General features: G+C 36.0%; 1 protein-coding gene across 50 annotated transcripts in view; it reads right to left on the reverse strand.

Annotated features, from left to right (window-relative positions):
• The window catches only part of COBLL1 (cordon-bleu WH2 repeat protein like 1), a 152,880-nt gene that overhangs the window by 23,467 nt on the left and 103,135 nt on the right, over window positions 1–26,278 (reverse strand). For 33 of the 50 annotated variants that reach the window (XM_070581485.1, XM_070581480.1, XM_070581435.1 and 30 more), the window contains 4 exons: window positions 23,808–24,009; window positions 21,657–21,885; window positions 15,941–16,038; window positions 15,593–15,829 (listed from right to left, as the gene is read on the reverse strand). In XM_070581485.1, the coding sequence (XP_070437586.1) occupies window positions 15,593–15,829; window positions 15,941–16,038; window positions 21,657–21,885; window positions 23,808–24,002 (759 nt within the window). In that variant the 5' untranslated portion in view covers window positions 24,003–24,009. Of the gene's footprint in view, window positions 1–15,592; window positions 15,830–15,940; window positions 16,039–20,843; window positions 20,883–21,656; window positions 21,886–23,807; window positions 24,010–26,278 lie in introns of all 50 variants that reach the window. The other 17 variants (XM_070581434.1, XM_070581473.1, XM_070581471.1 and 14 more) reach the window with 1 other exon arrangement.

A 26,278-nucleotide genomic window follows, 5' to 3' on the forward strand; every position in this document is an offset into this window, starting at 1 on the left:
CTCAATTCCTTCAGGTCATTTCTTAAGTGTCACCTTTTCAAGGAGCTCCTCCTTGACCCCCAACACTTCCTCTCCCTCTTCCCAGCTTTATCCTGATGAGCAGCATTTAATAGCTCTCTAACACACCATATAGTTGGCTTATTTACCTCGTTTATTTTCTCCTTCCACTAGGGTTGACTATAAGGGCAGGGATTTCTTCCCCTCCTATTTTGCTCCCTGCTGTTTCTCCAGAACAATGTCTGGCTCATAGAAGTTTCTCAACAAATATTTGTGGAGGGAATGAAAGAGTGAATGAGATACTGCTTTCTTCATTAACAAACAAAAAGCCTTGATAAACTAGGAGAGCATGTAAAGCTTAGGCCATTCCAATCTTATGAGACAATGTAAGCACACCTAAGGGAAGTGAACTAGTTCATAGATGTCTTTCAGTCTTTATATCTTGCTGCACACCAAGAAAAACTTAGCAAATTTACTATTCGGTAATTATGTGATATACCTGCCAGAGAAGAAAGGAAGCCTGCCCCAACAAAGAAAAGCTTGAGTTAGTCTTCACCACTGGCAGCTATGTTAGGAACTAAAGGGGAAGGCAGCTCATTTCATAGGGACAGAGGCAGAGTTAGGTTCACAGCCGGAGGGTGTTGACTGAACACACCTCTCACTAACGTTAGCTCCTCCTAACAAGGGGGTGGGACAGGTTAGCACGGGCTGACTTTACTGGGAGTCAAACCATTAAAGTTTTTCCATACCAGTTGGTAAACAGTTGCAGCCACCAACCTCCTCTCCCCTCACTACTCTGGTCCCTCCTCCAGAACTCTTAAGACTTCTCCACAATCCAGCAAGAAAAGAGTTAAAGCCTGCCACCCAAACTCATATTGATTCAAAGTCACTAAATGCAATTCTGATTAAATCTGAGGGTCATTCCTCCATAGTCCTCCACATCCCTTCCTGCCCAGCCCCACACCTCCCTCCAGAGTGGATGTGGGGACAGATCCGCAATTGCAGCGTGGACTTTTGAATCTATCAGGAGAAGGGCCCTCGGCCATAAAGAGTTGGGAGAGAAACGCAGTATAATAGAGCTGGATTAGCAGTATTTAAATATCATTTTGAGTAGAATGTAAAGTTCTTACAGATGATATATCTCTGTGTTTGGACATTTTCATTTGCTAGCTTATAAAACTAACAAATTTAGGAATCATTAGGAAGAAGGCCAAAATTTTCCCTAAAACAATGTGGCACTTCACTTTTTAAAATATTGATCTAAAAATCAAAAGCAGTAGAATCTATCATGTTATTTCTTGATGAATGTGCTTCTGTGAAGCCCTATTAGCATGCTGCACTCACTGCACAGACCCAGCGTATCAGGAAGAACACAGCAGGTGATCAATAAGTAACAGCCGAATGCATGAACCTCCTGGTTCCATGCTGAAAACTCGTTTCCCACGTTTTCACTGATCTGTATATTTTGACAAATTTTAAATTCTTTATCCATAGAAATATAAATATCCTTTACAAAAACAAGTGAGCTTATTTTAAGACCTCTAGGGTCATAAATGAAATATATGAGTCTATTTTTATTCTGTCTTTGAATTATGGGTAGGTTCATATAAATTTGTGAGTCAGTGTATACAAATTCTTCCCTTTTTTATTTCTATACTGTCTGCTTTATTATATTATAACCAAAATTTAAGAGCTCTAACTCCTAAACATATACTATTGTCTGAGAAATTCATGCCATGACTGCTTTTCTCAGGTCAAAGAAAAGACCACTAAATGAGTTATTTTACAAACGCCAAAAAATTTTCAGTAGCATCCACGAAGACAGTTGAAGGACAAGAAGGGCAAAGCCATCAACATTTTGGAGGAGCACATGTTTTATGACTTTATTCTTTACGACTTATCCACTTTAACCTGTTGTGTGGGTGTATCATGAAAGTAATGGACATATATTTCTAGAGCAGTAGTTGGATCAAAGAGACTAGGAACGAAGACTTTAGGGGAAGAGAGTATGATTGTCACTGAGCAACACCAGGTAGACTTATGTGACCTGTCATAACTAGATTCTATCTGCAATTAATGGTTAAAACTTACTAAGTTTATGACAAAAATATAAATTCAACAACTGATGTAAAATGGGCCAAAGGTAGGCATTTTCAAAGAATATGAATGGTAAGCTTAAATAAACACCAAAAGATTAATGACAGAAATATAAGTTTTGTCCTGAGATATGAGTGATATCAATGTTAGTGTTCAAGGAAATAGCTCACATATATTTCCTGTCCTTTAAGAGGGAGAGGAAAGAGCTTTCCTTTTCTTTTTTTTTCAAAGACTGTTAGAAAAGGATTTCAATCAGCTAAGAAGCAACCAAGGAAAGTTAAGAGAATAAAAATCAAACTTGGAGTTATTTTGTGCTAACTCAAGACCTAACTTTAAGACCAAAATGGAGAAACCCTAGGCCTTAAGAAAGAAATGTTCTATATGTACTGAAAACATCCTTTTCTTGGGGAAAAGCCTGCAGGAAAAGAAGGGGCATTTAAGTTAGAAGATCTAGGTGCTTCTAAACAGATTGTAGACAAAAAAACTAGTGTGTAGTGAGGGATTTGGGTGGAATATACATAATCTGACACACAAAATTGGAGAGGCTCCTGACCCAAGAATGACTCCTGCTAAAAAGCAGATCTACTAAACTACCACAGTTATTTAAGTAAACACATCATGAGTTCCTATGTAAAATGTTGAAAAAGGAAAGAAAAAAGGCCATGATGGCCACCAAAGCATAACCAGCAGCATTCTCAAACCCTTTTTTTCTCTCTGCACCTCAGGAGAAGGCTCCCAATAGGCTCCCACTAGTTCTCTTCTTGCATTAGTCAGGGTTGAGCTACCCAGTATGTCCGAGTGTGAGTTTGTCTAATTGCAGAGAGGCTTCCAGAGGGTTTGCCAGTTGGAAGGCAGCCCAGTGTAATGGTTACCAAACAGATGAGCTCTGGGGACAATGCCAGGGCTTGACCCAGGGAGCGTGCACTGTGACTCTTCCTAGTACCTACGCCTCAAAAGGGGTTGGATGCTTAAGTGAAATGACGTGAAAAATAGTGCTGTCCCCAGCATCCAGCACATGCTCCATAAATATTAGCTAACATTATTCCACATGATTTGTCCATTTTAAAGTACGTGAAATTGCTCTGTAAATAAAATAAGCAAATTATTGTTATAATGTAGAGATTAAAGTAAAAAGTATGGATAAAAGGAGGTATTTATTCTAAGATTGTGTTTTCTCTTTCATGACAGTAGTGGTGGGAGTCTGATTAGAGTCAGTCTCAGTTACAATCAGCCTTAAAACCCTGACAGCGTCCAACAGTCGGCAACTGGTGCTTGGTCCACTGCATAAGCCAAATTCGTTGCGTGTAATTCACCGTGTGGAAAAATTCCACCTGTAAGTCACCTCAGGCGGCTCCTTTGTACTTGAAAGGAATTTAATAAAAGCTAAATATTTAACAACAATTTTGGATGTATATAATAGCATATAAATTTGAACTATTTTATAAATTTAATGTGAAGAATTAAATGAAAGAACTGTTTACCACTGTCTTTAGTTTTTACCACCAAGATAAATTTCCTTTGGTCAAACTGTGACTGAAATTTTTAAAAAGGGATTGAGATTCAATTATATTTAAGTCCAAAGGGTTTACAAAACAAGAAAATAAGAGAGGTTTCTACTCAGTGGTGGAAAAATGCTTTGGTTAATTATTAGAGATATTCAATTATTTACTTTAGTTAGAGTCACCAAGTCTGCCTGCTATTTGCGAAAACTCCATCTCTAACAGGAACGCACATCACTAAATTTTACGGTCTGTGAAAAGGAAAACACTGCGTAGAGAAACAGAATACACTAGGGAAAGTGGCAAGGTCACGTTGAAAACCATGCCAGATACTTAATCCCTCAGAATTCACTGGTTCAAAATGGAACTAAATTTAGCTGAAGAAAACAGAATTGAATGGCATTCAATAGATTTACTGAGTGTTAGCTTTGTACTAGTTATTAGGTCACTTATTAATCATAGTTGAATTATAAGATGTGGGTCACTGAAATCAACATATTCTGGACAAAAAAGTTAAGTGAAAGAATACAAATAGAAAAATAAAAAAAATTTGGATCAAAGGATGGAAATACAGTGGCCCAACTTCAATGATGTTGTTAAATGTTTTTATTAAAAGCTTTTGGCTTTTTATTTCTGTTTATTCATATTATTTCTAGATGTGGGAAGGGTTGGGGTTAGAGGAGAGAACCTGATAAATCTCTTAAAATTATCTTAAAACTCACAAAACTTTTTTTTCTTCTTCTTAAGGGACAGACTCACATTATCCTTCTCCAATCGGGACATTCTCTATAAATCCTATGACATATTATTTAAGTTACTATGAATTATATCCCAGTGACTGAATTTTCATATAACTGAAGGTTAAACTTGAATTCTTTTAATTATTGATGGAAGAACTCTTTCTAAAATAATTTTACAACTTAGACAACAAATCAATTTTCTTAAACTCCAAAACGTATGATATAAAAAATGTAATATAGAAGTATGAGGTATTGAATTTGCAAAATAGGCAAAGCTATGAAGGCAAGTGTTTTTAATCATAACAAAATCAGTTTTATTACTGATTTAATCACAAAATTAGCACAATCTCATATAATATGCAAACAATGCATACATTGATGAGGGAAAAAAGAAAAATCCCTGTTAATCCCAATGAATACAGGTCACCTCAAAGAAGTTTTGGTATCCAGGCTTTGACACATATCCTTTATATCTCCATACACATAAATGCATATTTTGGCTTTTATTGAATGAAAGTATACATGCCAGTTTCTTTGTTTATGATGTTTTATAAAATGAAACGCTATCTTTCAGTGGACCAGGGTATGTTTCCTTTGCTGCCCTGAGTCTCCTTGTTCTGGATCCTTTTTCCTCTTGGGTGGCACTTTCTCTCAACTCCTAAAAATTTAGGACTTATGTATTCTATTTTCTTATTCTCTACAGAATCATGGTTGTTTTGGGGGGGTTATTATGGTGAGGAAGACTGGCCCTGAGCTAACATCTATGCCAATCTTTCTCTATTTTGTATGTGGGATGCTGCCTCAGCATGGCTTGATGAGCAATAGCCATGCTCATATGTCAGTGCCTGGGATCTGAACCCGTGAACTCTGGACCACCGATGCCGAGCATACTTAACCACTACTTACCAATGGGCCGACCCCCATAATCCTGATTTAAGATCCTTCATTGATAGCACTGAAAGTCTTTGTTTGTCTAGGTCAACTTACATTTAAAAAATCCTATCAGTGAAGGAGTATAAGAAATAGGGGTGACATTTCAGGAACCAGACAACTCAATTCCGGGAAAGGAGAAATAGGGCAATATCATCTGAGCCTGGTGCTCTTCAATCCGCACTATGTGAGCAGTCATCTATTCTGCCAATTTTAAAGGTGTTCCTATCAATCTCCTGAAATAAACTTATGAGAGGAAGCATTGAGATTAGAGCTGGATTCACTTATAGGTGTCTAAATACTACTACCACTCTTAACTTGTGCCTTTTTGAATTAACTAAAATTAAATCCTTTCAAAGGAATCTGAGTGGCCAAGCTTGCCACTAAATTTCTCTCAAAATTATGTCGTTTTAAAGTCATCCTTAGTCAATGATAACATCTGTATTCTCTGTAACAAGCTCATTAACCTGAGCATATCTTCCTCAAACTTTGTATTTTCTACCCAGTTTTAGTGATGCCCAAAGCACTTGTGTTGACTTTCGTGTTACAATCAGGAGTTCAGGGAGAAAGATGTCAGTCAGTCAAGTTTTATTTTGCTATTGTACTTTAAGGTTCAAAAATCCTCAGAGGACTAAGACCAGGACTAAGTATTACTATCCGGTTAACACTGATCTAACCAAAGGTCCACGAAACAAACCACTTTCATCTGTTAAAGGCCAATTTCAAAAAACAATAAAAGAATAAAATCATCTTATAATACTAAAGTTGGAAGAGAGTTTTGGAAATTTAGTTACAAAACCTCATTCTATACAGGAGAAACCCAAGCCATAAAGAAGTTCAATGGTTTGTTCTTCAAGGTAGAAGATGAAGAATACAATGAGAAAAATGACAACACAAAGAAGAATAGAATAGACCTAGGAGTAGATGCAAGCCTCTCTCTCAAGCCTGGTAACGGCTTCTTCTGCCACAACATACCTCCTTTCCAATCCTTCTCCAGGCACATCAGAGAGAAAACAAAACAAATCTTACAACCTGTGTTATACCCTTGGGAGGTTTTTACATTTCTCCTCCTGAGGCAATCTGTGCTTTCATTTCATCAACCCTACAATACTTTGAGACAGCACATAACCAAGTCTTATTAGTGGTAATCCTTTACTTGCAACATTTTTTAAATGCCCAACGATGAGGGCCTAACTCAGTGGTACATCTTGGATGAAAAAAGACAAGATGAACCAGGAGGAAGCAGAGCTCAGGATCAAGTTAAAAAGACAGAGGATGTCTAGGGGCAGGTAGGAGAATACTGAACATACACAGGTGAGCTGAGTTTAAGGCCTCTGCTAGAGTAAGTAGCAATCAAGAGAGCAAACTGGGACCAACTCAGTTCTTCCCAGAAAGGGAGACAAGGTTGTACGGCAGGCATTACCCAAGTAACTCCATAGTTTTATCACCATGGCTCCAGGAAAGAGGCCTGCTTCTCTCTGCTCTGGCCTCTAATAATACCTGCTGGTTATCAGAGAAAGGCATGGCTCCTGCATGAGGTCCCAAACGTCACTGTGGTAGAAAGGCCAAGTAAAATTCATACTATGTATGGGACCTTGTAAAGCAGATTCTTAACACTGATTATTTTCAATGATATTTCACTTCAGAGAGTATGCACTTCAGAGAGGCACAACTTTTGTATACTAGTAGATAAGGAAGAGGAATCCACACTAATTCCATAAATGACCTATTGTTCTTTGAATAGTACTGTCCTTTAAAGTTTAACAACTTTATAATGAGTATAGTTCTTTATTTTTAGGTCACAGGTAAAGCTGGCAGAAACCTAAAAAGTAATGGCTCAGAGGATTTTTGTGAGCATTAAATAAGTAACGTGCCTAGAACTTTGTCTGGAACATTAGTAGGTGCTATATAAGCATTGGTCATTACTTTTGCTATTGTGATTATGACCCTTTGAAAATCTGATAAAAACTACAATGACAAAGTATATCTTATATCTGGGAAAGCCTTAAAAAGGAAGTAGATTAAATATTGTACTGTGCTGCTGCATTTCTCTACTGAATGAAACAAGTCATATTTTTGGAAGTACAGACAGCTGTATCCCATATATCAAACTGCAAATGCCATGGTAACCACTGTTCCTAGGCAATTGTAGAATTATGTTTGTGGTCCATTTCCTATGTAATAAATATAAGTGGAGAGTGGAAGGGAAAATCATTTGTTACGTGATAACCCGGAGAAAAAACTAAAAGGAGGGGCCAGCTCCGTGGCCAAGTGGTTAAGTTCGTGCATTCCACTGCGGCTGCCCAGGGTTCAGATCCTGGGCGCGGACATGGCACCGCTCGTCAGGCCACGTTGAGACGGCGTACCACATCCCACAGCTAGAAGGACATGCAACTAAGATATACAACTGTGTACGGGGGGGTTTGGGGAGATAAAGCAGAAAAAAAAAAAAGATTGGCAACACTTGTTAGCCCAGGTGCCAATCTTTAAAAAAAAAAACAAAACTAAAAGGAGGTATCTTTCTTAAAGATTACAAATATCTACTCTATTACAACAACCTTAATGACTCTGCATAAAACAACTAGGATTAAAACTCATTAAATGAAACTAAGACCAAATATATACGTTCGCATTTTCATAAACATATGACAATCTATCATCTGCTTGTAAACCATGATAAATATTAAAAGATAAAATTGGGTAAAAGATGAATAATGTGAAACATTTTTTAAAAAGAATCAAGTCAGTTGTCAAAAAACTAACATTCTAAGTATTAAATTTCACTTGCATAATACTGGATGGCAAAGTATTTCAGTTTCTCAATATCTGAGTGTTTGTCTGCAGTAGAATGCAAAATGAGACCAAACGGAAAACCCAATGAAGATTATTCCGTACGGAATTTCCAGTCCAAAGTCAATATCCTGAAGAAAATGTGGTACCACGTTAACAGCTCAGGAACAGCTGCTTGCTGTCGTATACACACACAACTTCAAGCGGCAAAGCCACACCAAATGTGCAAAAATGAAGAATTCTTCAAAAGGTTCTGTGAATTCTATGGGTCAAGATTACCCACAAATTCTTTCTAACTCTTCTTCCTCTTCTTCAAATGCTTTAAAATTAGCTGAAAAGGATAATTTGTCAATAATACTAGGATATCCTTTGGACACTGATTTTATTCAATGTGCTCTTCACAGACGTGTGGTTGGCAGTTACGGTGCAGAAACTGGATTTCTGAACTTAGTTTCAACCCCAGAATTCTAAGTCATTTTCAATTTAAGTCAACGTCATTGCATTTCTGACTTCTGTCATGTATGAAATAAATGACAATCTTATGTAAATAACTACATACATGTAATCTTATTGTAAATAAGGATATACATTTCATACAGTAACACACGCGATATGGGTCACATAAAGAACAGCATGAGCCGGCTATTTACATATGTTGTTGCACAAATGGCATTTCAAATCTTTAGGCAGAATCATATCCACAAAATACTCCAAAGGTACCAAGAAAAATTGCCAGAAAATTTCTAATTAGTTTCCTTTTCCAAATGAACATTTCCATAGAAGACAGTATATTCACCCTTATAAGGAAAGTGACACAAGGCTTGGAATCATGTGAAAGAGAGTACAGAGAAATTGAGGGACATGAAAAGGACGCTGTAGCAATGACAGTAAACTATGCATTCTCTAAAATATATTCTTCAGGTGGACAAAATAATTTTAGATGCAGAAATGTCCCCAAAAACGTTAGGATAAATTATTTTCCTAACTTGGATCTTCATTGAATCCTCTTTGGAAACCGCATAATCGGTTGCCAAAATTAGCTCAGAAAATCAACAGCCTTTTATGTGAATATTTCAGTTTAAGCTCCAAAATCACTATCCAAATACCTTAATTTGCCAGTATTGAGAAATGCCTTAGAGGAATGAGGCAAATTATTAAATATAGACAGCCAAAAAGTATAAAATAGATGTGGGTGACAAAAGTTTTTCCAAGCGATAGACTGACTTATCCGTAAGCCTGTCTAAGGTAAATATAATGTCAATGACTACTTAGAACACTAAAATGAAATAAAAGCTCAAAAGGACTAACATTGGGCTAATTATAAATCACTTTGTCATGCATTACTGTTATTTATCTCTTGAGTTCTATTTTCTGGCACTTCACCTGCAAGAGATAAGCATTTGCTATTTCTAATATAACTATTGCCAATATTTTCTTTCTGCTTTATTAAAGCATGAGCTGGGGAAGAAACTAGAAAAATCAGTATGCTGTAATTCTGTTAAACAGCGCACCCTTGTGGTTTATTTTGCCTCCTGAACAATAAAAATTACAGGATAAGAATGTATTCAAAATTATTCATGGACTTGGAAATGATTTTGTCATTTACTTTTTTCCCCCAAGTTTTCTCCCCAGCCTGCTATTACTTTCAATCATTAAAAACAGCATCTTTTTAAAATTTCAAATTCAAAACTAAGTTGCTGAAATAGAGATAAAATGTCTATAGCAATGATGACTATCTTTGATTTTAAGTTTAAAATAAGCAAGCAGTAAAATAAGTAAAATTCACCCATAAACTTAAATGTTTCACTAAATTTCCCGAATATTTGCATCTAGCTATATAAACAGTTTCAATTCAAGGGTCAATTTTATTTCTATGCATTATGTATTGCACATTACGTTTTAGTTGTTGGTCCTTAAGCTTTCATTACAACCTTGCCAAAATTCTAGCTTTTCTGTAGAAGCTTAGGAAAAATATTGCCAAGAGTTACCTGGGCCACTTACTATAAAAGTAAATGTAAGCAATTTTTAAGTTATCCAGGTATTTCTGAAAATTTACCAGATATACATATGAAAAACTAATATTTTGTGATATTCTGTGTGAAGACATTCTCATTGTATATACTATACCTGGCTATGTGAAAGCTGTGATTAAAGTTTACTTATTGATTCTCTTGAACATCTACTATGTTACAGAATTTTGCTGGGGAACACAATTCCTGCTTTCTGTTGGGGAGAGGAAAAGGGGAAAAATTAATAATGCTAAAAGCTTTAAGCATTAATCTAACCCGACTGTTTATCTTCACAGAATGGGGTAACTTAACCCATAACACGTTATATCCATGAATGGAATATTATGCATCCTTTAAAAAGGAGAAGCCCTTTATGTACTGATAAGGATATCCAAAATACTTCATTCGGTACCAAAATGTAAGGTATGACATAGCACATATAGCATATGATCACCTGATAAAAAAATCATATGTAGCATGAAGATTGGCTTTAAAATGCATAGATTATGTCTGGAAGGATATATAAGAAACTGGTAGTAGAGGTTGCCTCTAGGCAGAAGAATTTGGCTAGGGGCAGGGTAGAGAAGGGAAGGATTTCACCGTATTCTCCTTTTTATCTTTAGAAATATATATCCCATGAATATACTACCTACACATATACCTAAATTAAAAAATAAATAGAATAAAAAGGCACAAGAGAGACAAATTCAGAGAAAGTGAGATCACTCTGGGCTGGAATCTTTAGAAAATTCTCTATGAAGAAGGTAAAAGAGGAGCTGTCCTGGTGGTATAGTGGTTAAGTTCGCATGCTCCACTTTGGTGGCCCAGGGTTAGCAGGTTCAGATCTTGGGCGTGGGCCTAGCACCGCTCGTCAAGGCATACTGTGGTGGCATCCCACATAAAATAGAGGAATATTGGGACAGATGTTAGCTCAGAACAAATCTTCCTCACACACACACACACACACAACACACACAAAAGAATAGTTTTAATTTGAATGTGTGAGTAGAACTGAAGATGATGGAGCTGGAGGTCACTCTACACTGAAAGGATAAGAAACAGGATTTTGATGAGTGACAAGACAAGTCTTCTGGGCAGAGTTAGAAGCATGCTGAAAATGATGAGGAATTAAAGTTTAAAAAAGAACTGTGCTTCTTCACAGCAAAGGAAACCATCAACAAAATGAAAGAGCCACGTATGGAACGGGAGAAAATATTTTCAAATCATCTGATAAGGGAGTAATATGAAAAATATATAAAGAACTCATACAATTCAATGGCAAAAAAATAACCAATGCAATTAAAAAATGGGCAGAGGAACTAAACAGACACTTTTCCAAAGAAGATACACAAATGGGCAAGAGGTACATGAAAAAGTGTTCAACATCACTAATCATCAGGAAAGTGCAAATCATAACCACAATGAGATATCAACTCACACCTGTTAGAATGACTATCGACAAGAAGATAGGAGATAAGTGCTGGCAAGGATGTGGAGAAAAGAGAACGCTTGCGCACTGTTGGTGGGAATGTAAATTGGTACAGCCTCTATGGAAAACAGTATAGAGGTTTCTCAAATAATTAAAAATACAACTACCATATCATCTAGCAATCCTACTCTGGGTATGTATCCAAAGGAAATGAAAACAGGATATTGAAGAGATACTTTCACTCCCATGTTTATTGCATCATTCTTCACAATAGCAAAGATATGGAAACAACCTAAGTCTCCAAGAAAGGAAGAATGGATAAAGAAGATGTGGTATATATATATGTATATATACATACAATGGAATATTATTCAGCCATGAGAAAGAATGAAATCCTGCCATTTGCGACAACATGGATGGACCTTGAGGACATTACACCAAAGGAAATAAACCAGACAGAGAAAGAGCAAACTACTGCATGTTATCACATATATGTGGAATCTAAAAGAGTCAAACTTACAGAAACAGAGAGTAGAAAAGGTTGCCCAAGGTTAAGGGATGGGGGAAATAGAGAGAGGCTGGTAAAAGGGGACAGATTTTCAACTGTAAGATGAATAAGGTCTGAGGATCTAACATAAAACATGGGGACTACAGTTGGTAACTCCGTATTATATATTCGAAATTGGCTAAGACAGTGTAACTTAAATGTTCTTACCACACGCACAAAAAAGGTAAATATGTGAGCTGATGGATGTGTTAATTAACTAGATGGGGGGAATTCTTTCACCATGTAAATGTATTTCAAATCACCACGATGTAAACTTTAAATATCTTACAACTTTGTTAGTCAATTGTACCTCAACAAAGCTAAGGAGTGATGGAAGGAAATTAGAACACCACCCTCCCCCCAAAAATTGTGATCATTGTAGAGGACCTTACATGCCCAGAAAATAATAGCCAGCTATTCAAATTTTCTGAACTAGGAAGTGATAACACAAAATATAAACATGGCAGCTTACCACGTTCTTTGTATTCTGAACACAAGAAATGGGGAGATGAGTTAAGTCTTCTCCCTACTCACTGCGCTGGGTTTCTCTGAGGCATGACTTCAGCAGACGGAACAGGAGACAGGGCAAGGAGACATTATGAAGGGAGACTGAATGAAGGATTGGTCACTAATTGGATGTGGAACGAAAAAGGAAACAACATCTCAAGCTTTTCAATCTGGGAGAAAAAAGATGAGTTTGATTTTAAATATGCTGATTTTCAGGTAGTGACGAGTCAATAACAACAGTGAGTTCAAACTGCAACTGGAAGAATATCGGGATTGGAATTACAAAGTTGATGTACTAGTTTCCAAGGGCTGATGCAACAAATTACTGTGACCGGCTGGCTTAAAACAACAGAATTTTATCCTTTCACAGTTCTGGAAGCCAGAAGTCTAAAGTCAAGATGCTGGCAGGGCCATATCCCTCTGAAAGCAGCATGGGAGAATTCTTCCTTGCCTCTTCCAGCTTTTGGTGGCTCCTTGCATTCCTTGGCTTGTGGTAGCCTAACTCCAATCTCTGCCTCCATTGTCACATGGCCTTCTCCTTTGTGTCTCTGTGTCTCTTCTTATCAGGACACTAGTCATTGGATTTGGGCCCAACCTAAATCCAGGATGATCTCATTTCTAGATCCTTCATTTGATTACATCTGCAAAAACTATTTCTAAAGAAGGTCACCTTCACAGGTGCTGGGGGTTAGGACTTGGACACATCTTTTGGGAAGACACTGTTAAAACTACTACAGTTGAGAACTCAGCAAAGAATAGATGTTTTCTCTGAAAGAGTATAGTAAATATAAGCTAAGACCATGGGTTCAGGTATGTCCAAACTTAGAAAAGGAGTAAAGGAAGTGGTGCCAAGAAAAAAAAATATCTAAGAGAGCTGAGATATACGAAGAGAATCAGGATCATGGAAGAGAGAAAAATCAAGACCAAGGGGGTGATTCACCAAATCAAGTACAGCCAAGAAGTTAAGGAAATAAGTGCTGAGATGCCTAGGAAGGCATGAATTCACATGAGCATGCCCATGTGTACGTATGTACACACACACACACACACACACACACACACACTCACTCTCACAAACAGAACCACAGCTTAATCGTTAAGAATTTTTGTAATGAATAAATAAAAAATAGTTCTTCAGTTTCTCTAGGGAAAAACAAATAATTCTGGGTCCTACTGAACAATACATCAAAGAATTATCCAGATGTCCAGATCAAAAGAAAAAATAATTAGAAAATTGTATAAAGATGGCTAGTTTGCCAAAGGCAACATACCAAAAAAACGATTACTTAACATGGGGCATCAACTGGTCATAGAGCAGAGGGCGAGAATCAAAAGAAACAGCTTTTGGTGAGGTCACAGAGAGCACAGAACAGAATTTCAACAAGCAGACTATTAGAAAGACAACATAGACCTCTTTGGGATCCGAGAACAAAGGAAGTTTACTGGAATAGACTGGATGAGGACAGCGGGAATAAAAATTTGTGAGCAGGGGCTAAGATTTATTTTTAAGTAAAGAAAAAGTAGACTTTGGTAGCTTCTCAAGGGTAAAATAACTTACACGCTTAGAATGTAGTTTTATGGTAATTAAAAAATAAAACAATTCTGAAAGTTCTATCTTTGAAATGACTTACTATGAAGAAATATAAGGGAGTTACAGACACAAAATGAAGTCACTGGGGACCCTGACTTGCCCTCGGCTCATATCCCTCAGTTTCAATCTCTGTTTCTTGCTCATGTCCAGGCATGTCATAGCTTCACATTCCTGCATCTTTGAACAGAGTTCCTCTTGACTGATGAACACACTCCCACACAATTTAAGACTGAACCCAAAAATCACCTCTTCTGTGACATATCACCCAACTACCAAGCAGTCACCCTGGAAAACTTTGTCACTGGATAATTCTATGATTTGAAAAAATAACCATATTCCTGCTTTGATGAGATTTTACACCACAACCGTTAGACAAAAGAATCTTAACAGAAATAAGAAGGCAGCTTAATAGATAATTTTCCAAGTAACAACTGAGTTTAAGCATTTTGAGGGTTCATTTCTATCTACTCGAGTTGCTATTTACTTTCTAAAGACGCATATGATAGTTTAGGAAGGATAGAAATGTTTATTAGTCGGCTGTGAAGAGTTAATTTACTTGAGCATTGAATTTAGTAAGCTTCCAGTGGAGAAGGAGGAAATAAAACCTTCCAACTAGATACAAGAAAACTTCTCAGTGTCTCAAATATCTCAAAATAAAATTTGCTCACAAAGTTACTTAAATCATTTTCTGATTACAAGCAACAAAATACATGGTCTCATGTTCAGCTGCATTTACTTAAAACTTCATTTATAGCTCACATGAATAAAGCAAGGAATGTACAGATTTTATAGGCATGAAAAGTAGTCTGCAAATGGATTTCCACAAAATAGCATACTCCATGAAAATCTGGGATTAAAGGCGAGGGATAATAAAACTTGGGGAAAAGGTTCACCTAGAAAGTGGTTTGAACATAAAAGCATATAAGAGTAACTATAACATATTCTATATAAAAGAAGTCTTTTAAAAAAAATTGTTTTACTGTAGAGTATCTATGTACCAGGCAGACACCAGGATTACCCCCCAACGAGAATCTGAGTCTGGTCAAGAATATATATATACTTAAAAACCCATGAACACAACACAAACACTGTATCGCTGTTTAAAAAAAAAGTGTACAAAAATAAGTATTTTCATTCCTAATATATACATCAAGCAAGAGCCTCTGGTTGGGCCTTAGTAAACCAGGACGTTACAGTTTATGAAGGATTTATTTGCTTGAATATGAAAGCTACTTAAAGTTGACATGTTTATTCTTTACTGCATTGCAGAACTATACATATATAGAGAATCTCTTCTCAGTACCAATCTAATTAGCAACTAGCTATTCATCTTATTGTAACATTAGTAACTGTTACTAACCTTACTAGTAGTCTATTCGAAAAATGACAAGTTACATAAGAGGAAAAATAGATGGTCACCAGCCCCATTCTAAAAACACAAAACAAAATTACGCACCTTATGTGTTTCATCCACACTCATCGACTTCACTACACAAGAAGCTGGCCTTTCCTGGATGTGAGCAAGGTCCTGGGGGACACTCTGTGACCCTGGCATGGGAGGCAATGGAGCGCGCCTCTTCTTGGGTGCATCCGACGGCAGGGTGTTTGAAACATAAGTTTTGGAAATGGTATTGGACCTCATAAAAGTTGGGCGATGCTTACTTACTAGAGGGGTTGCAGGGGCACTTGCAGTCTAATAAAGAATAAAAAGGCAAAATCTGTATGTAATTTCAGGATAAAAAGCACATGCAATTTAAAAAACATTAGAAAAATCGACTACAAGGCTACATAAAAAAATACTTACTTGCTCCCGCTTTTTCTTACTGCGTTGAAAAAAGCTGAAAAACCCTTTATTTTCTTTCTCCTTCATAATGTCGAGGTTTTGTGATATTTGGCAGGACTCTAAAATAGAAGAAAAGCACCTCAATTTTGTACACAGAACTGTATGTTCACTTTCAAGTGTTCCCTCAATTGCTTTGCTGTGAAAAATTTTTCTAATGATAAAAGCTACTAATTATGGTCTATGAACCACACACTCTGCTAGGCACATTATATCTGATTTAATTCTCAAAGCAACAAGTAAATTTAGTATTATTATTTCTATTCCACAGCAGAGGAAACTGGAGCTTAAAGAAACTAAGATACATATTCAAGATCAACAATCAGGAAATGACAGAGCTAGGACATAAACTCAATTCTTTGTGACTCGGAGTCTGTGTTCTATACATAATTACCAACATTTCAGAGTAAAAAGGACACTTAAAATTTGAAGTTGCTCTCATACAGTTTGTCCCATTGTTTATTTTGAATTATAATTTTGTCTCAGAGCTAAGCTATCATGAAATATTTTATTCTCTAGAACATGAGGTATTATAATTACTTAGTACTTTGTTAAACGTTTCATAAGTGTTGTTTCTTTAATCCAGTGGTCTCAACTGGGGGTGATTTTACCTCCCCACCCCTCAGAGGACATTTGACAATGTCTGGGAACAATTCTGGTTGTCACAACTGGAGGTAGGGTGGGAAGAATGTGTTACAGCATCCACCACGTAGGGACCAGTGATTTTGCCAAACCTAATACAATGCACAAGATAGCCCCCCAACAACAAAGAATTATCTGGCACCAAACGTCAATAGTGCTGAAATTAAGAAACCACAGTTTAATCAGAATGGCAAATGTCAAACTCAGGGCTGTATGTGTAATATTTCATTTTCCAAAAAAGTATTTCCTAATGTCAAATGAAAGGGCCTACAAATAATTACAAACCCAGCAGTGTTGAGTCACCTTGGCCCAAATTGTCTCTAAACACCATTTCCCACTAAAAGGAACATGATTGCTCAGGAATGGCTGATTCTCTGTCGACATCAAGGAATGTACAAGATGAGCCTGGACTATCTAGTCATACCAGAGAGAAGGCAAAGTCTAGTGGGATTGTTTTAAAAGAACTCAGGAACCAATCTGATATGGTTTCTACTAGCAAAAGTCAGGACAATTTGGGCATATAGGAATAACTCAATAAATTGAAATATATCACATACATTTAACTCCATGCATTCATAGTGATACTAAAATAATAACTGATCCTCATTGTTCACCTCTGGGTAATGCTAAGGAACGAGTTCATTTTTTAAAAAACTGATGAAGAGAAAGAATCACACTTTTATCCTATCTTTTCCGAATGAATTCTAATTAAGTAGACAAATAGCTGACATGGGGAAATTTGCTTTCTCAGAAATATCTCAACCAATAATCAAAGGAATGTTTGCAATAGATTATGGCCATTTTTCAACTCTTAATTAACTTAGAGAGAGGCAATGATTATCAATAGCTAACATCAAAAAAGATCACTTGTCATTACATGTCTGCCAATGGAAATAGACAATACACCTACAAAGCATTCTTGCCAAAAATATCTCACTTAAATCTGAGCAAGTCTCTAGATTTAACAATTAATTTACAGGAAATAGGGAGGGTAGAGAAAAATGCTAAGTGGTACCACAGTATGCAATCAACAACATTCTGAATGTAGGAAAATCTATAAGACAAATGACCTCGTTTCTTTAACAAATAAAGAGCAAATTTAAAAACAAAAGTTAGACAAGGAGTGAGGATCTGTAAATTTTAAAAACATCTCTATAAAGAAACATGGATTTTATGGTAAATCACAATATAATTTCAGTAACATTGGAAAAAAAGTACAGTATATCTAAATTTGTGGGATACAGCTAAGCAGAATTTAGAGGTAAATGTATAGTCTTAAATAAATTTAAATCTTAAGTAAATATCCCTTACTTAGAGGTAAATGTATAATCTTTTTAGTTAAAAGAAATGTTTAAAAAAATAAATTACAACAAAGTAGGGGTTATTCCAGGAAAGAAAAGATAGTTAACGCCAATAAATATATTAATGCAATATGCCTCAATAACATATTAAAGGAGAATTATATTTCACAAAATAAAACTTCATAAATCTGATGCTTCAAATCTTGAGTAAGCAGTATGCATTCTGCACAATGAGTTTATTGACAATGCTAACAACTAATAAGAATGAACATGTAGATAGCACTTCACGGTTAAAGATTTTTTTCATGCCTAATTTATTTCTCAGAACAATTCTGCGAAGTAGGTATCATAACTTATCATTCTGAGCCCTTTGTCTCAGTAGGCGGATGTAAAGAAATGGAAGCAAATGGTATCACCCCATTACATATCTGAGGACCTAGGTGACCAGAGAGTTTGAATAACTTGCACTAATACACATAGGCATTAAATGGTGGAATTAAAACTAGTATGTATTTAAAGATGATTTATAACACTTTTAACTTATCCCCTCCTTTTTTTTTCAGAAATGCTACTATTTCATGGCTGGCCTGGTGGCATGGTGGTTAAGTTCACGCATTCTGCTTTGGTGGCCTGGGGTTTGTGGGCTCGGATCCTGGGCACAGACTTGCACACCACTAATAAAGCCATGCTGTGGCGGCATTCCACATACAAAGTAAAGCAAGACTGCCACAGATGTTAGCTCAGCATCAATCTTCCTCAAGCAAAAAGAGAAGGATTGGCAATGGATGTTAGCTCAGGGCCAATCTTCCTCACAAAAAAAGAAAGAAAGAAAGAAAGAAAGAAAGAAAGAAAGAAAGAAATGCTACCATTTCATCTTAAAATAGAATCCTCCACTAATTGAATACAGATATACAATTTTTAGTTGGAACAGTAGATGGAAAATTCACATGGTGGTGCAGTGCAATAAATATAACGAGAGTATTTCATACAGTTATTTTTGGTAAAGCAATTTCCAGGCACCCAGTCATCTTCCACACTAGTTCACCCTAAGTCTCCACTTAAAGCTCTGTGTCAGGCATCACTGCAAGTCAGAGTTAAAGACAAAGACAAATAAGGGCTTGAGCTTACTTAGAAAGCAACTCACATACTGTAGTTTCCTGTTTCCAGAACAAAGGCTATAAGTAACTGCATGCAAAGTTCTAAACCTTCTGATAATATCAGACAAAATTAGGAGGCAGGGGCAGTTAGAGCCATTGGCTTGACCTTGTAGATTCTGACACTGTAAAAGGAGCTTTCTTAATTTTCCTATTCCAATCTCTTAAAGTTATGTTCACAACACTTAACGTTCTAAATAAACCATCTACTTTTTTGGCTGAAAGAGATATGAGAAGATGCATTCAACACCTTCAAAATGAGATCAACAAGATTACGGAATTTGCTTAGGATTATGAAGGTAGGGAACGGCAAATTTAGGAGCAAAAGCCAAGTATAAGTAACGAATGTTTTTGCTGGAAAGAATCACAGAGACTACTTTTTCCAACCTCTTTATTACAGAAGTGAAGGTGAGATCCAGACACATAAAGCTATTTGTCCTCTCAGCTTGCCAGATGAGTTTGACAGCTAGAATAGTGTCAGAATTAAAAAGCCTATCTTCTGATGAGTAGCCAGCATACACTTTACGATCTTAAGGATCTTCAACTCCTTTGATTAGGGTAGTCTTTATAATAGCCACTAGTAATAAATAATCACACTATTACTAATGTGGGCTTAAATCTTGGAACTGAGAGGCTCATTGTGTGATGAGAAAATTGGAAGGGTAAAGAAAGAAGATTCCAATAACACATAATATGTACAGTTTATTAGGGTTATTTTTAGCAGGGTGGTAATTATTACAGTAATAAATTATCTGAGCCTATCTTTTTTTAATGGGGGAAAAAGACTTTCAGGTTTTATTATGATCGGCTAATTTTTAATAAAGTTTTCCTCTATGAAAGTAATACATTCCCATTATAAAATTCTGTAATATAAAGAAAAGAATGAAAAGTCACCTGAAGCCCTATATCCAAAAGTAATTATTATTAAAATTTTTTATATATTTTCTTTCAGAAATTTCATGTAGAAGTTTTTTTTTACATACCATATTAAACACACCTAAATGCTTTAAAAGCTAATTTTAGCAGAAGCACTTTCCATGTTATTACAAAACAGTCACAATTTAATGGCTGCCAAAATTTCCGATGATGAATATACCTTGATTATTCTGAATAAGTGTTCAATGGAAATAATCTGAGATCCTTCCATGATACCTCCACACTCTCAGCATTTGTATCCAATAAAGATCCTAGCAAAATCATTTTTTCTTGTCTGAGAGTTAAGAATATGTTTCACAACATTCTTAGGATGATATTAATTTTTTAATTTAATTTGTTTTCTTTTTTGAGGAAGATTAGCCCTGAGCTAACATCTGCTGCCAATCCTCCTCTTTTTTTTTTTGCTGAGGAAGACTGACCCTGAGCTAACATCCGTGCCCAACTGCCTCCACTTTATATATGGGACGCCTACCACAGCATGGCTTGCCAAGGGGAGCCATGTCCACACTCGGGATCCTAACCGGTGAACCCCGGGCCGCCGAAGCAGAACATGCAAACTTAACTGCGGCACCACTGGGCTGGCCCCACGGATGATATTAATTTTTAAACAATTACTGAAACATAATTATGGTATTAAATTTAGAAATCAAGGAGGTGCTGTGTAAATTATTTTTCAGGAAGTAAAAACCAAAGAGCTTCTAGGTTAAAATCTTTTACAGAATGTACACATTAGTAATGTTAAGAACAGATAAAATTAGAAGCTTACTTTTAATTTACCCAACAGAAATAGAAATTTCATGTTATAACTCGTTTCTACTGATTCATATGTCTTACCTTGTAAAGATGACTTACTGAAGGCAGTAACAGAAGTGGCTACAGAAGGAGGGGGTAAAAGAGGGTAAATTGACTGTAAAGATGATGTTTGCTCAAGTATAAAACATCACTGAATTGAAATAGTCGTCTATGGATTATTTAAAGCCACAATTTCAGGATAAATTTGAAGGTCTCAATGCATAGAGGGTGTATGTACTTATCCATCACTAAACTTTTATTTCTCCTAATCAAACAAATTCATGTTGAATAAAGAAGCTTGCATTTATCTATTAGACATCATAGAAACCAACATTACCTAAGGTCTCCAAATTTTAATACATTAAATTATTTCTATAGATGAATACTGCAAGCTGTATCTATTTAGAAAAATGTTTGGAATTAGACTGATTCATTTTATAAGTCAGTTGATTTGCGGTGCTGAACTCAGAAAAAAATATGTCAAGAAACTTCCAAACCTGAATGATAATTAAGACTCAGAATAAACCATAGTGAATCTGAAGTAATTCACACTTAATAAGAACAATGAATTGACATGTAAATTTTTATTTTCTGTTCAAGGGGAGATGGAAAAGTGTAAAATGTGGATGACCGCCAAGAAAGACAAGTTTTTATTCCAATTTAAATAACTGAAATCAAGTTAAATTTCATTATATTTACTTTTCTCTTCTTATTCCCAGTGACATGTATTGACTTTTAGCTGTAGGATCCATTAACTTGCCAATACGAACTTGAGAAAATCTATACATAAACACAACACACGCATATATACGTGTACGCACATCCTGTCAATTAATAACACAAAAAGTAACTTACCTCTGTTGACATCCATGGCATACAATTCTCTTAGTCCCAGGTCATTAAGAGATTTCGTCATATCGAGGGGCTCCTGAGATTGATAATCCTTCAACAACAGTGTATGTAACGGATCGAACTCACATTTGCTGCATATAATGGGGGCAAGTTCTTGAAGTGGTGCATGTGGGCTAACTCTCACTATCGTCTTCTGCGTTTTTTTAAAGTTGATCACTACTCTCACAGTTTTCTGAAACACAGATTAGAGCCACAGTTATGTCATAATTCCTTTACCGAGACAAACCTTCTACAATGATGTCTAGAACAATGAGATAATCTACAATTTCATATTCATATAATAAAGAGCATTTTTCTATTTTGGTGTAAAATTCTCTTTTTGATTAATGTTGCTTCCTAAATCCAAAGCAGATTCTTAGCACATTCTGCTTATTATAGAATCTAGGTTAAATTCATTACCCTCGTACAGTAAAGTATTAGGTAGATCTAAATGCAAAAGGGAACACAAAAGCCTCACCTGGTACTGACGATATTTCTGTTTTGTTCCTTAAAATTTACTTTAAAATTAGCAAACATATGCAATAATACAGAATTATCCATGGTTTATTCTATCTTTTACTTGAGGAATATTTGTCTAATGGTTTGTCAATTGTCTCAAGGAAAAAAGGGGTATTTTGGTTAAAATATGAAACTTTTGTGCTTCTCTCTATTGGAAATAAAAGATAATCCATATAAAGAGCTTAGCACAACATCTGGCACATAGTAAATTATCAATAAATAAACATTAGGTATTATAATTACCTATTGTTGTCACTACTACTACTACTTTGACTAATTTTCATATAGTAAGGAAGAATATGAAAATATTCCTTATTTAGACACCTAATACTAATTCAAAATTTTTGAGATTTTCAACATCAGCATTTTAATATAATTAAATCCTGTACATAAATGTAACTTAGAAACATGACCATGCTAAATAAAATCTACAGTTTGCAGATCTCTAAAGCTTAACATGTATTCATTAAACTAAAATACCATGTATAATCGCATCATAAAGCATAAATGATTTCCATTTAGATACATAGCACATGTACCTAGATAGAAAATAGCCCAATATTCTAATATTTAATATTCACATTTTATAGAAAGCAAATGTTTTAATAGTATAAAAAATTAACCTTTTTGTAAAAAACTTCATAACAATATGAAGAAAATATGTTCTCAAGTCATATGTAGATAAACTATTAATTTAATATACAGATCAGTTATTATTAATATAGGTAATATTTAGTAAATATAACTTTATATATTTCCTGAAGTTAAAAAAAAAGTTGATGTTCCTAATGAAAGAATATTTCTTTTTTTTTTCCTTCTTCTCCCCGAAGCCACCCAGTACATAGTTGTATATTCTAGTTTTAGGTCCTTCCAGTTGTGCTATGTGAGACACCGCCTCAGCATGGCCTGATGGGTGGTGCCATGTCTGCGCCCAGGATCCAAACTGGCGAAACCCTGGGCACCAGAGCAGAGCACGTGAACTTAACGACTTGGCCATGGGGCTGGCCCCAGAGTATTTTTTGAAACCCATAAACTTCTATCCTTGTTGCTTTAGAAACAGAACAATTTTATAAAGAATTGATGATATTAGAATCATTGTGGTTAAAATTTTTTGCTTAAAACTCATATATTACAGAAAACTGAGTCATTGGGCAGCACAAATTAACAATGATTTAGAAGTTAAGAAGTTACAACCAGTGCTTATCAAGTACAGAGAGGGCAAAAAATTATTTTAATAAATTCTTAAGTGAATTTTCATTAAAAGATTCTAAAATCTTCCTTTAAGTATAAAATACTTTTTAAAAGAATAGCTTAAAATACAGATCATTCCTAATTGTCAGATTCTGATATGGTCATATATAGATCACTTTGGATCATCTAAAATCTTAAGTATTCCCCAAATTCTAGTTAATGAAGGACCAATAACCAGATGAATTCTAAATAATGTGGCCTAGGAAAACATGATAACTATGTTCACATCAAATTTAAGCAAGAAAGCCAATTTTTATTTCATTTATACTGAGCTGCAGATAATGACTTAAAAATCAACTTAGTATTTTAGCCACAAGACACCAAAAACTACAGTGAAATTCTTACCTCCGGTATTATAGGTATAGGTTTTTTCTTATCCAAAATTTTTGGCTTTAAAATTACTTTCTCCACCTCCAACATTCCTATTGGTGTGTTTGGTTTAAATTTAATGGGGTTCTTTTCAGCTGACAGCAGATCAATTGTGTAACTTGATGGATTTAAGTGATATTGTGCACAGAGGAATATCAACAGGTCCATCATAGGTTTACTGTAAAATAAAAGTAATGCTGATCATAAAGGTCCATAAAACAATTTCATTAACTGTTAAAGTTATCGTTTCGACTATTCTTCTTAGGGCTTTCCTGACTTCAGTAGATACAATAAGGCTATAAAACAGTATTTGTGAAAGCAGCTTAAAATCTAACTGCAAGATATTTAAGCAGACAAAATTTTAATAGTTAAAAAGTTCTGAGTAGTACTCAAGAGAGCTTGGATCCTAGCGTTAATAATTACCTATAATTTATCTGCCAAATTGTCTCCATTTTATAAATTTAGAAGAAGTCCTTTCCTGAGCAGTGACTTGTTTAGCAGTTGCTCCTTCATAATACTATTTTGAATACTAGCAGTCTTTAGCTTATGAACTGGTTATATTCCAAAGTTCTCATAAGAATAAAGCATTAAGAACCATCATCATCCTTTGGGCTTTAGAAAGCATAGTGAGTATCTACATGAGGAAGCCCACAAAATCCTAAAGAAGAGTATAGTACAGATTTTTTTTTTAAGATTTTATTTTCCCTTTTTCTCCCCAAAGCCCCCTGGTACACAGTTATATATACATATATTTCTTTTAGTTGTGAGTCCTTCCAACTGTGGCATGTGAGACGCTGCCCCAGCACTGCCTGACGAGCAGTGCCATGTCCACGCCCAGGATCCGAACCAGCAAAACCCTGGGCCACCAAAGCAGAGCGTGCGAACTTAACCACTTGGCCGCCAGGCTGGCCCCCTAGATTTCTTAATTCATTCAAACACCAGTTAATATTTTCTAGGCACTGAAGACACAGTACAAGTGTTATGGCACACTTGCCCTCATAGATCTAATACTCAACAAGGTGAACTAGATCAAGTGTTGGCAAACTACCATCCACAGGTCAACGTGGGCCTACAGCCTGTTTTTGTTAATTAAGTTTTATTGGAACACAACCATGCTTATTTGTTTACATAATATCTAGAACTGCTTTTATGTTACAATGCATATTTGAGTAGATGTGACTGAGACTGTATGGCTCACAAAGCCTAACATATTTACTATTGAGTCCTTGACATAAATATTTTATGGGCTCTTCAACTAGACAATAAAAAAGTAACCAAGTTGGGGCCGGCCCAGTGGCACAGTGGTTAAATGCACACATTCCACTTTGGTGGCCCGGGGTTCACTGGTTTGAATCCTGGGTGTGGACATGGCATGACATGGCAAGTCACACTGTGGTAGGCATCCCACATACAAAGTAGAAGAAGATGGGCATGGATATTAGCTCAGGGCCAGCCTTCCTCAGCAAAAAAAAAAAGAGGAGGATTGGCAGCACATGTGGGCTCAGGGCTGAGCTTCCTCAAAAAAAAATAAAAGTAACCAAGCAAATGCATGAGATAATTTCAAATAGTAATTGTTAAGTACTAATGGTAATACAGAACCTATTTCTATAGGAAATTGCACACCCAAATTGACATTCAGAGACACTACCCAATTTTTTACTTCTCTTTCCATAGACTCCAATTGTTGACATAGACTTGTGTTTTCATTTACACCAACAACAGAACAATGTGGTCTCTGAGTCTTTCTTAATTGACAGCCCTTAAGAGAAGCACACTGAAAAATTTTTTGTATTATCTGCTTTCCTCAAATGTCTGCCGACTTAAGCTGTTAGTTCATACTTAATACTGAGGTGCTAAAACACTGTGTAAAAGTCCTATTTTCATGGATTGAAGTACGGGTTAATGGGCTTTATTTGAGGGTAATCAGGTAGCCAGCTATATTTTTCCCTTGGGAAATATAAATGTCAATAAAAAACAATTCTCCGATTTCTCGACTAGAGATATGAACCTGACTACTGGGTTTCAGAAACTTGACAGGGAAATGAGGCTAGGAATCTCACCATTCAGCATGCCATTTTTAATTTAGTAAATCTTTTCATATGCACCTCACCCTCACCTTCCTAAGTGGAGTCCTCGGGTCTCCAGCCTCTCTGGTTCAGTTTTTCCAGAGAGGCAGTCTTGTCTGACAGTGTGTGTTCCTGAGGTCAAACAGCACTTTCGATAGATTCTCAAACCATCCGGTGTCCAGCCCCCTACCTCATCCTCCCCTTCTGTGGTTGTTGCCCATTCTTAGGCCATTCCAATCTCAAGAGGTATGTTTCGTAATGGTACCCTCACGTCTCTTCTCCTCCCGCCCATATAAGTAGCACCCCTTACACAAATATCAAGAAAAATAAATAAATAAAAGACTCTAAGTCCCTCACAAAGAAAAAGTTCTCTGAAATATG

The sequence above is a fragment of the Equus przewalskii genome, chromosome 17 (assembly GCF_037783145.1).
Source record: "Equus przewalskii isolate Varuska chromosome 17, EquPr2, whole genome shotgun sequence".
Taxonomy (NCBI): domain Eukaryota; kingdom Metazoa; phylum Chordata; class Mammalia; order Perissodactyla; family Equidae; genus Equus; species Equus przewalskii.